Source organism: Miniopterus schreibersii, assembly GCF_964146895.1.
Source record: "Miniopterus schreibersii genome assembly, chromosome: 10".
Lineage (NCBI taxonomy): Eukaryota > Metazoa > Chordata > Mammalia > Chiroptera > Miniopteridae > Miniopterus > Miniopterus schreibersii.
Window position 1 is genome coordinate 14472780 of NC_138110.1, and position 12876 is coordinate 14485655.

Genomic DNA, 12876 nt, shown 5'->3' on the forward strand with positions numbered 1-12876 from the left:
CCATATCGATAAGCCCGAGTTACGCAGTTCTCGCTGACTACACAGTGACTGATTTGGTCTTAGAACCAAGATGTGGTCTGGATGTTTTTCTTCTGAAAAACTGCTCAGGATAATAAAGTTTTGTGTTGGAACTATCTCCATCCCCAGTGCTGACCAGTGTCCTAAATATTACGAGTCAGGGAATTTGGTCATGGCTTTGGGCTCGGGAAGACAGCGTGTCAAGAGAAGGTATGATGTAGCAGGGGGAAGAGGGGTTTTAGAGAGAGACTTGGGTTAAAATTTTGGTACTGCCACTTACTTCTGATTCTCTGAGTGGCAGCCTTGCTTGTTGGTGTCATAAGGATTTGTCTGGCCTGTGTGATGGAAAGGGTGACTGGGCAACCTGGTTTGCCCAGGATGGGACCATTGATGCCTGCTGGCCCAGCATCCCATCTAGTTAGTCATTTAGAAAATAAATGATATAGTGCCCTTTTTGTGAAGAGATTTCTCTGGACCCCAGAAGGCTTTCCCGAGTAAAGCTGTCCTTACAGATACCACATTCTCTGCAGAACACTGTGAATCCAGGCATCATCCAGGCCTGGTCTGAATGCTGGGTTCTTGTCTCACCAGCTATGTGGGCACGTGACTTAAGTTCTCGCAGCCACCGATCTACAGAATGGGGACCCAGGGGTCTCTCTTGAGGATTCCCCCAGTTAATCTACATCTAGTCCCTGAAGCTCAGTATGTACTTGATAAATATTGGTTTTCTTTCCCCTCCATGCCTCAGCCTGACACCAGAGTAGTCAAATTTCATACCAATATTTAGAACCACTTTCTACCAAAACAAAGCAGAAACTTGCCCAAGAAGTTTCAAAAACTAAGACGAGCTTAAGAGCGTTATTATTTAAGACATCTTTTAAAAGCATCTTAACTGCTTCCAGGAACCTAGATCATATTTTTCTCCTAATTTAAAAAGAAATCCAATCCCTTGGTTTTGTTCTCAGCTTTAATGGGACTTGTCTGGCCTGGGATAGCTGCCCAAGACCCATTAGAAGAACTGATGGCTGGAGCCCAGTGCAAAATGTTGTCTACAAAGTGTTACTTACCGCCTTCCCTCCCAAGGCTCGTCAGGAGGTGGGAGAGAAGGGCATTCCGAAGAGTCTGAGAGCTTTGGGACGGATATTAGATCATCCTGTTTATTTCATTTTAAACTTTTCATTTTAAGCCACATTTCCCCCCAAAAAGAAACATTTCTGGGAAGCCCAGTTTAAAAAAATGGAAAGAAGAGGAACCTCCAATCGGAGTGCAAAGGGTGGTTCTGGGATCTCTTTGAAGGCCCCTGGGAACCCTTCTGCTCTGGACTGAAAACCAGCAACCATGTCCAACCTTCTTACTTCCCCAGTGAAGAGCAGGAGGTGCAGGAGCAGGGGACAGGCGCCGCATGAAGTAAGGCACCAAGGAAAAGGGCAGATCCTCAGTGTTTGGAGGCGAACCTCAGTCAGAGAAACTCCAGTGGAAGCCCAGGCTGCAAAGTGGAGCTCAAAGAATGAGAGGCTTGGCAAAGGTTCAGGTTCAGAGGCAGCTTGCAGACAGGCAGAGAGAAGTCCAGGGGGGAAACAGTCGCGAGTGGGGGAAGAAAAGGTTAGAGAGCCTCGCAGTGGGCTTCCAGAGAGCAGGAGAGAAGACTGATGACTGATCATCAATGAAGCACATTCTCTTTATTCTTAGCAAACACCCTCAGGTGCTTAGTGCACCCACTAAGGTGCACTGGAAGGGGCGAGTTGCATGTGCTGCGGGAGCCTGGGGAGTGCTCGCAGTCCTAAGAAGCAGTGCTCCATGTAGGCAGCAGTCCATACGGTCTTTTAACCACATTAGAAAGATCGTGAGGCATGGACAGGGGAAGCAATGAGGAGGCAAATATGACTTACTTTAATAATAATTAATAGTGATAATAATTAATATTCTGAATTATTTAAAACAGAAAGAAAAAAATCCTCTCAAATTTAAGGCCCACCCTTTTTTGGCCAGCAGCGGTCAGGATCTTTTGCAGGAAGGAGGCCACTGGGTAATTCAAAGAAAATATTCCCTGTGCCTCAGTCTGGACACCCCCATAAACTCGACTTGTCTTGTTCTCTTGTTTAGTGAAATCAGAGAGTGTGGTGCTATTGTGAGGGTAAATAGTTATTTATCATCTCATAAAATAAAATAGGGACCTGTCATGATTTATTCGTTTTAGTGCAACTTTACCTGGTAGTGTGATCCTTAAAACAGGAGTATGTCATATTTCTCCTGGGAGCCAGCAATATGAATATGTCTGGAAGCACATCACCTGTACCTCAGTACCCATAATCCTTTGGCAGTGTTAAGTACAAAAACGTCAAGTTGCAAAGTTTGGCAAATAGAATTGTTTCAACATCTAATAATCCATTTCCTAGGCAGACCCAACAACATACTCACTGTTGGACATATTTCTGATTTGAAATTGCTCCGCCATTTAGAACTCTCTGAGGGAAGAAGGAAAAATGCCTAATTCTGTCACTGGGGATTTGGAAATGTAACCTAACCCAGCCCAAACCAGTGTAAACTGGTGCCTGCAGGGGAACAGACCTGCATGTGTCCCAATGGGTCCTGCCAACTCCCCCCCCCCCACCCAGCCTGGAGCCGGGTTTCTGGAGAGGCGGCAAGATTGTGATTTAACCACCAGGGGGCATCAGAGCCAACACTTTTACCCTCTTCAGTTTTCCTCCAAAAGCCCATTTCATGCTGCTGATTGAAGTGCAACAAAGAGATGTACCCTGAGCAGGTGTCTTCCCAGTAAATAAGCAATGAATCAAAATAGGATTGGTCTGAATCACCCACAAAGGACACCCCTCGGTGTGGCCCCAGCCAGCATCTCGCCTTTCTACCTTTGGAACAAAGGATCATGAGGCATAAGCATGTGAGGCATGGAAACCAAATTCAGGAGAATACTGGACAGGATCACGAATGGCTCATTCCCTACGGAGGGGCACACGCGAGGTGATAAGGACCCAGATATCAAGGCAGATGCGTGGGGAGGACAGTGGCTGGAGAAAGCAGGCTCAACAGGCATCAATGTGCCCCGCTATAGTCCTGCAACCATGCAAAGGAGGAAAGATTAAAGTAAACTTCCACATTCAGTCAAGCCCTGGCTTTATCTTACACGCACACACACACACACATGCTTGCTCATGCACATGCACACACGCACACGCACCGCACCAGGGGTTTATTTCAATTCCACGTCTTTGTAGCCATTCCCTACAAATTGAAACTTTCTTTAGAAAAGATATCAAATGAAACCTTGGGTGATAAATAGTTTCTGGTTTGCTTCTAAAGGGTTACCAAATGTGGGACTTCTCTTTAGGTTTTTCTTGCCTCTCTTAGTTTTCTTTAAATGAGCCCTTTATGAAGCCAGACAAGAATTTCAATCTTCAACACAGCTTTGCTCGGCCCCCACCTCCCACCCCGCCCTGCCCCGGTGTGTTTGGAAACCATGAATTGCACGGAAGCTGTGATAAGCTGGGAGAGATGCTGGCCATGCTCTCAATTGGCGATTTTTGTCTGAGTCTGAAAGGCTCATCCATGACCAAGATGTTAGGAAAGAAAGATGGATGGTTTTTAAGCAAGTAACGAGCCTAGCACCATTTCAGCACATATCGAGTCCAGGCTCACCTCGGAGACACCGTGGGCTCTGGGCCAGACCCCCGCAATGCAGCCGGCACCATCTTTCTGCTAGTGAGAGGTCTTGCCTTCAGTTTGCAAAAAATGCAACACCCACGAAGCGCAATAAAGTGAGCTGTGCCTGCACTGAAGAAATCCATGTTGAGTGAGGGCAGGATGGTGGAAATAGCTTCCTACTCCCCCTGAAGTGCAACATTACAGTGCGGTTTTACGATGCTCTATGACACAAATTTCGAGAAGAAAAGATATACCTGGTTCCAGTTTCAATATAAAGATGTTTCCAGATCAAATGGGGCTGGTCTGAGGTCATTCACACTGCAGTGTGTCTCCTTGCTGCCCACGTGGCATCAGAGCTTGTTAGACCTGCAGATGTGCAGACCCCCGCCCTCCCCCCGCCCAGACCTGCTGAATGCACACCAGCCGTTTAACAAGATCCCTGGGCAGCTTGTATGCCCCCCTCCCATCCAACAAGAAAGATATTTAAGAAAAGATTCCATTGGGCGATGCTCAGTGGAAGAGATTTATTGCTCCATTTCTGGAGACGGTGCTTGAGGATGTGAGGGGCTAGAAAATTATGCTAAGTTGAGATTAAGGACAAAGAATTCCAGTTAGTAAAATCCTACAGAGCTGAAGTTTCTAAAAATGGAAATGTGTGGAAAAGTTCTCAAGTATAAGATTCTTTGTTCCGTTGTATTAGCTTCTAAGGGCTGCCATAGCAAATTAGCACAAGCTGGGGGGCTTAAAACAACAGAAATTTGTTATCTGACCATTCTGGAAGTCCAAAGTCCGACATCGAAAGCAAGGTGTGAGTAGGGCTGGCTCCATCTGGAGGCTGTGAAGGGAGAACATGTTCCATGCCTTCTCCCAGCTTCCAGACGTTGCTGCCAATCCTCGGTGTCCCTGGCTTGGTGACGCATTGCTCCAGTCGCGCCTCCCTCGCCAGGAGGTGTTCTCCCTGTGTGTCTGCATCTCTTCTGTTCTGACATAGTCACCAGCAATACTGGATGAAGAACCCACTCTACTCCAGCATGACCTCATCTTAATTACATCTGCAGTGACACCGTTTCCAAATAAGGCCACCTTCTGAGGTTCTGGGAAGGACATGCCTTTCGGAGGGGACACTATCCAACCCGTTACATCCACCCAACAAGAACAAAATGGCGAGAGTCCGTAATGGGGATCACGCTACAGAGTTGTCGCTATGCTTCACATCTGTGGGGCCCTCCAATCCTGAGGGCGATGGGTGGCACACGTGGCATGCAGGTGGGCCAAGGTCGAGGGAACCTGTACATCCCACTGCTCAGTGCTACGCCAGAGCTTGGTGTAAGTGAATTCCGGATTATTTGCTCTAGAAGCACAGAGGTTGCTGCCCTGTTTTATTCCTAGGCAACGATGATGGCTGTGAGTTTGAGAGAACAGAGGTCGAAGCAGAAGCCAGGCTGAGAAAGGGACCGAACTGAGAAAGGAGAAAGACGTTTAATTCTGTCGGTGACTGACAGACACACACCCGAGAGAGCGAGGGGAGGGAAGTCCAATACTGCATGAGAGGTCAAGCTGAGAGGCCAAACTTAGACTGAGAAAGAGCAGCTCAGAAATGTGGTCTGGAGACCCCCTGGGCCAAGGTGAGGGAGCTCTGAGGATGGAGCTGGGATCCATTCATTTGTTCCCTTTTTTTGAAAAGCCTTCCCTGGACAGGTGTTTGGGACATGAAGTAGTGTCCTGGGAGAGACCACAGTCTGTGCCGGGAAGATGTGAGCGGTGGATGCAGGGGAGAGGTTGGAGAGCCAAGTTGGTGTGGAGAGGCTCAGGAGGGCTCCACAGAAATGCACCTGAGCCGGGACCTGAAGGGCACCAAGGGCTGAGAAAGGGCCTCCTAACTATGCAAAGCTGTCTTCACTCCAGGGCCTCACCATGCCCTGCTTGGCCTTCTGTGGTGACATCTGTCCCAATCCCTGCTGCCTTACTCTGGCTTTCTGTGAGGACCCTAGAGAAAGAAGAAATGCGGAGGAAAAGGAGCCAGATTCCTGGGGGAGGGTCGGGGCTCCCGGGGCTACTCAAGAGGGCAGACCCTGCTGGGCTGCCCAGAGGCCCCGCTGCTTGTTCCAAACTCAGCCTTTTCCACCGCGGAGGGCGGGAACCATTGTATGAGGACCCACTGTCACCTGGTGTCACACGCTCGGCTGCCGGGCAGTGCACAGGAAGCCACTGGTGAATTTTCTGGGTGGTCACAGTGTGAATTAGGGACTTCTCTTTGCAGACGCTAGATGTTGGCCTCGACTTGTTTCCAATGTGCTTAATCAGGGGGCCGCCCCTGACTGTGCTCTCCCTAGTTTGTCTGAGGAGCTCAGGCATGGAGGTGAGGCAAGCAAGGCCTCTGCCCAGGAGCAGGACGGGATTAGGCTTTCCGCCACGCCTGTGCCCGACGAACGCAGGCCCAGGGAGCCTCGCATCCACCAGTGCGTGCGGGGCACCGGGGAAATGCGGGCAGGCTGCCGGTTCCACCTCTCCCGCGCCCTCCTGCAGGAGGAGATAGAGACTTAAAGATGACAGTTGGTGGCAATTTTTTTCTACCCTGCTAGATTTAACTCCTGTCTTGGTCTGACTTTTTCCTTCTATGAGGGAGCTTGGCTTTTAAAAACAGAGTCGTTTTTTACAAGAAGATGGACTGTGGACTCCCAGGGGTAGAGCTGGCCCCTTGCAGCGGGGAGAGGAGGGAAAGGCCTGGATTTGTAACACACGTGTCAGGATGGGGCGGCTCGCTGATGCTTTGGCTTCATGCCCTTAACCTTTCATGCCCTTAATAGCATAAAACCCAGCTTGCATTTCATAGGGGAAAGCTCACGGTCCAGCCCATTCATTCCAGGTGTCTTGACCTTTATGGTTTCTACCAGCAAACGAAGGAGGCTAATTTCTTGAATCATATGCGCTTCAGATCCAGCATCTGAGACTTCTTTTTTGCCCATTTGTATTTGGCTCTACTAACCAGAGATGGCCAGAACTCTCCCTGCCATCAGGGCTAGTTCCATGGGTGTCTGACCTGTGCAGCCACACAGCACCTGACGCTAAGAAGCACTTTGTTTAATGCATGTTCTGCTGTTGTCGTCTTGAAAGTTTTAATAATTTAAAAAAAATAATAATTTTTAATCCTTACCTGAGGACATTTTTTTCTATTTATTTTTAGAGAGAGTAGAAGTGAGGGAGGGAGGGAGAGAGAGAGAGAGAGAGAGAGACATCAATGTGACAGAGACACATGAATTGGTTGCCTCCTGACCTGGGCCGGGGATTGAACCTGCAACCCAGGTATGTGCCCTTGACCTGGAATCAAACTCGAGACCCTTCAGTGCATGACTTGACGCTCTAATCACACCGGCCAGGGCAAAGTCTTAATAATTTTTATCAAGGATCCCATGATTTCATTTTGCACTGGGCCTTGCAAATTATGTAGACAGTCATTTATGCAGGGCACACCCCTGCCCTTCCCCTTTACCTGGCAGATACCCCATCCTTCAGTCTCAGGCCTCAATATCCCTTCCACAGGAAGCCCTCATCAGCTACACCAGCTATAATATTGGTAATTATAACAACAACATGGCCAACAGTCACTGAATCTCATACACCACATATCTTGCACTGATCTAGGTGGTTGGTATGGATTTTCTCATTTCATCCCCTCAACCACCCTTCGACCAGCTCTCTTGATGGATTTTGTTCATTTGCGGGTGGGTGGGAGACTTGCAGGCTGGGGGTCTTGTCCATTCAAGGAGGACACTAACCTACCATGACTGGGATGTGAAAACACAGTCATTTCCAGTTTGAGTATTAAATGTCCCAACCCAAAGGAATAGCCCCTGAGACTTCTCCCAGGCAGAAGGCCCCCAAGGCACCTCCTAGAGCCTGCCAGTCAGAGGCCCCGATTCTGCTCCTCCTGGGGAGCAGGTGGGCCCCGCGGGAGAGAGCTCTTCTGTAGGAGGAAGACTCGGGGCTGCATTTTCATCTTCTCTCCCATCAGCTGGCTTTGTTTTCTTCAGCTGGCCCCGCAACCTCTCCTCCTAAATTCGTTCAATGGTAAATCGAAGGCTCTAAACTAAATTATTTTGCCTGGCCCCAAAGTTCTAGAATTTTTTCTTCAGAACCTCTGAGTGGAATGAAGTGGCTTTCAGATCATCAAGAGGTCTTCTAACATTTATCAAGATGGTCCGGCACTAGTCACTATGACGAAAAGGAAAGGGCAATAGCCTCCACCTGTCTGTACCTAGACAACTTGCATTAATCATAGGCCTTGACCAATGGCTCTTTGCCTTTACTTAATTCCACAGGATTTGTTTTTTCTATCAACAGTTGTGTCAACCATTTGGCCATTCTTGCCTAAAGTAGGAATAAATATATATCCACGCACCTCTTGCCTAAAGTAGGAATAAATATATATCCACGCACCATTAGTTTCTCCTTTCAAAGATTCTTTTGAAACTGAAGTGTCCTGTTTTCAAAAACTGTGTTTCCTCTCACCCAAACTCATAGGTACAAAGGATTTAAAGGCAACTGTCCCATGACCTTCATTGATCAGTTTAAAGCATTACACCAGTGTAACAAGTATTGTAAAATGCTGGGGCTGAAATCGCTTCAAAACAATAACCAAAAACAGAAGAAGCCAAGCATCATGAAAAGTAAAAGTCAACCGAACTCCACGACAGCGAAGAAGATGGTATCCGGGACCCCAGCAGAAAAGAAGACTTAGCATTTCGTAGGACTAAAGCCACCGCCTGGCAGCACAGCTGCGTGTGGGTGGACATTTGAAAACGCCCAGGAGAGAGCTCAGAGCCTGCAGCGGGTGTCATGACAATCCTTGTTCACAGCTGCTTCTAAAGCCGTCACCTGCCGTTGACGTTGAAATGATTTTGGAGCTGGGTTGGTGACCAGACTTATGGAAAGACTGAATCAGTTGTCGGTCTCAAGGACAGTCCATCTTTGTATATACCCGTAGCATTTCTGTCAACCTCGAGTTCTATGTCGACTTGTGTATTTGCCCGTGGTTGTATTGTCCAGGACTTGGTGCTGGGCAGGGTCTGTCCACAGCCCAAATCCTCCCCACACCCATTCCTAACCTCGAAATTTCTAGACACTTCCAGCTGCTATGTAAACAGAAAACGTGAATTCCTTCGTCAGGCCAAGTTGTCGCACTCGTGTCGAGTGTGCTGTTGTGGCGGGAGGCGGCTTTTTGAAACATTTACCATTATTATTCACACATCCAGTTATAATGTTTCATTAAATTCATATTTAAACAAAAAGCATGAGATGCATATACGAGCACAGACACTTATTCTATAGAATTAGTGCCCTATTTCACATTCCCCTAGGATTAGTAATTTAGTAACTTGCTACTAAGTTTACTGGAGCACAGAGTATTTGCATCTGTGTTTTTTGATGAATGAAAGTCCATAGTTTACATTAGGGGTCGCTGTGCTGCACGCTCTCTGGGTTTTTACACACCTATAATGACACGTATCTACTATAACAGCATCCTACAGAATGATTTCACTGCCCTAAAAATCATTCCCGAGGCTCCTCCTATTCATCCCTCCCCTAGAGCCCTGGCAGCCACTGATCTTTTTACTGTCTCTATAGTTTTGCTTTTTCCACAATGTCATGGAGTCGGTACCCCAGAGTATATAGCCTTTGCAGATAGTTGGCTATTTTTTAAGCTGGTTTCAGCTACTCCCCGATCGTACCTGGAAGAATGGGTAGCCTCTTCTGAGCAGCATGACCAATGCTTCTCAAGGTGAAAGTGCCCACGAATCACCTGGGACCTTGCGACAGTGCAGGTTCTGGTGGGTCTGGGGTGAGGCCTGAGATGTGACATTTCCTACACACTCCACGCTGGCCACGGGCCACACTTAGAGGGGGTGTGAAGACCACAGTTGGAGGCGGCCTGAAGTGCTGAGGGGAGTGACCAGGTGTAGGTTCAGATAACCGTCTGCCGGAGGAAGAGCCCGGCTACTTCTTGACTCTGACCTGTGAAACCTGCCCCGTGAGGCGCTAGCCTCTGGCCACACAGCCAGCCTCTCTCAAGGGGCCTGGGCTTCATGGAGGACTCCTGACTTCTGCTCTCAAACACTCTTCTCAGGCACGAGGTTTTGATAAAGAGAGAACACAGATGGGATTTATTTTTGTTTTGAAAAGGGATTTGAAGGAGGAAACACTTTAGCTAGTCACATCTCACATTTTCAGAAAACCTGCCACCTCCGTCCAGCCTTTCTTATGATTTCCCCTGGCTATAAATTACAAAATGCTCATTTTTCTACGAGGCAGCCTGCAGCCTGCTTTCCCCATAAAGATCCTACGGATGTATGTAGCAGTGGAATTCTAGAAAGTTCCACACTAGCAAAAAGGTGCAGGGCACATTTTGATTAGAATTAGTATATATGTAGTTGTTCATATGGAAAATAATACAATAATTAATAAATAATAATAATAATACAAGAATAAACTGTGTTTCGTGTACTCACAACTGTAAACCTACTTTTGCCCCGCCCTATATATACACATACATATATAATATACATTGTACTCATATATATATGAGTGCGACCAGTGCCCTCTCAACAGACTAGGGTATTTTTTTTTAGTAATAATTTGTAATTATAAAAATAATATCAACACAAGTGATTAAAAAATTTAAAAAATTATAGAAAGGTACAGAATGAAGCACCAAAGTCATCCTGTAACCCTTTCCCCCTCTAACTGCCTTTGAATTTTGTCTTGTTTTGAAAACAAGTCTTGGGGAGACAGTTGAAGGAGGAGTTTCTACTCCGATCTCGCGTTTTGCAGTCAGCTCACGGGGTGCTTCTCTTGGATGGAGCTGTCCCTCCTTTCATGGATGCTTAGATGCTTTTCTAAGTGTACTTAGTTTGTCAAAATCTGATGCCACCTGTTTAAAAACACTCAGAGGACCAGGGACAGAAGGGGCACCTGCAGTGGGATTTGGCCCAGCCATGGCCCCAAGGATGGCCTTTGTGGGCCCATGTGGCCATCTGCCCGGCCACCCAAACCCTGACCTTCGGTTCTGCGATGAATTGCTGTTCTCCTTGCAGTCAATTAACGATGACTGTGTGGTGAGCTCTCTTACGCCAAAGGTGGTGTGCTGGGGTCTCAGGAATGCCACATTCATTGGCACCGTTTGAGCTCATGCCCGCTCTCTACTGATTTCCCCACCAGTCTGGTAAGTCTGCAGTGTCAGGAGTCTACAAACACAGTGAACACTCAACCCAGGCTCCTGGCCAGCTGGGGATTTTGTACCTGATGCCTGGAGGATGGTCATATACATACATATGTGTCTCCATTTCCTAAAGGGCTCAACAGTGGAGCGCTGTGATAGGCAGATGGCAAAAATAAATGAGCGCCTCATTAAAAAGAGCCTGTGTTTTCAACACAGTAGCTTCATCACTAATGAGAGTGTCAGTGACATGGTGGCTTCTTGCCAGTGGGCATCGCATCCTGGTGAGATCTAGCTCTGGATGCGGGATGGCTGGTTTACGTTAATATTTCCTGTGACATTGTACCAGCACCTCCCCAGCCCTGCTTCTGATACCCCTTGTAACAGCAAAGGGTTGCATAGGTTCTTATTCAAGACAATGTCCAAAAAGGTAACAATTACTTTTAATTATAAAGTGTTCTCTTTTCTAGATATACATACAGATTTTCGTGTGTGTTGGGCAAAATGTTCAACGCGCTGCAGATGGGAGGAGCTTGTCACACCCGGTGCTGGCTCGTGTGCCTTGTGTGTGTTCTGAGCTGTCGGGCCACCTATGCAGAAGTGAACAGCTTGGCATTTCTCCCCCATTTAGATCTGCAGATGCCACTTGGGCATAAATAGTTTTTAAAAAATCAAAGAGACACAAGAACCTCATGTGCCTCCCGGCACAGGGTGTGTTTTCCAACTCTGCTCCAGCAGCTATGAGACCTTCGAGAGCTTGCTTGTTCTAAAACTTGGTAAAGGCTGAAAGGCAAGATGATGCCAGTTTCATGTGTGGTCACGTGAGAACAGCTTTCAACGTTATGATGCGACAAACAAATATTTATAGGTTCTAATTTCCCCATTAGATCAATAATTTTTTAAATTCTATTTTTCATGAGCTGCCCGAATGGTCCCAGGCAGAAATCATCACAGGGGCCTTTTTCACCCCAAAACCACATTCTTGGTCAGATTTAATCAAGAGAAACCAGTCTGTGAGCTTCCCTTTTAGGGCCCAGAAGTATTCGAGGCAATTTGAATGGGATCTCTCCCTCCCCCTCCCCCTCCCCTCCCCTCCCCCTCCCCTCCCCTCCCCTCCCCTCCCCTCCCCCCCTCCCCTCCCCCTCCCCCTCCCCTCCCCCTCCCCTCCCCTCCCCTCCCCTCCCCCCCTCCCCCTCCCCCTCCCCCTCTCCCTCTCCCTCCATCCCGTCCTCTTTTTCTATCCATGTCTACCAGGAATGATAAGGTAGTGGCTTTTTCTCTGTGATAAGTTGCCACTTGGTGTCTTACTAGTTTCTGGGGGCTGCCTTTTCCCTTCCCAGCCCTCCCATGCTATGACCCCAACATCCTGACTGAGCAACCTGTCCCCAGACTTATGGATTTCAAATCCTAACACTACCTCATAAGTCTCTTCCCTTCCCTCCTAGATACCCCTGCGCTCACACGAGCTTTTTTCTTTTTCTTTATCTTTATTGTTGAAAGTATTACAGGTGTCCCATTCCCCCCTCCCAATTGACCCCCTCACTTTGCTCCCACCCCCTCCCCAGGCCCTCACCTCGTTATTGACTGTGTCCATGGGTTATGCATATATGCATATAACTTCTTTGGTTAATCTCTTCCTGCCCTCCACCCCCCTTCCCTCTTTCCTCTGAAATATGATCGTCTGTTGCATGTGTCAATGTCTCTGGATCAATTTAGTTCGTCAGATTCTTTTGTTCATTAGCTTCTTCTTAAAGAAGACCCTTCAACATTTCCTGTAGTGCTGGTCTCGTGGTGACGAACTCCTTTAGCTTTTTCTTATCTGTGAAGCTCTTTATCTGACCTTCTATTCTAAACGATAGCTTTGCTGGGTAGAGCAATCTTGGTTGTAGTTCCATGTTTTTCATCACTTTGAATATTTCTTGCCACTCCCTTCCGGCCTGCAAGGTTTCTGCTGAGAAATCAGCTGACAGTCATATGGGTGCTCC

At 47.6% G+C, this 12876-nt stretch overlaps 1 protein-coding gene across 1 annotated transcript in view; it reads left to right on the top strand.

Moving 5' to 3' along the window:
* Window positions 1-10118, top strand: part of ALPK2 (alpha kinase 2) — a 106281-nt gene extending 96163 nt beyond the window's left edge. The window contains exon 13 of the mRNA XM_081150264.1: window positions 8200-10118. Within this exon, the coding sequence (XP_081006390.1) occupies window positions 8200-8416 (217 nt within the window). The 3' untranslated portion in view covers window positions 8417-10118. The remainder of the gene's footprint in view (window positions 1-8199) is intronic.
* The last annotated feature ends 2758 nt before the right edge of the window (window positions 10119-12876 follow it).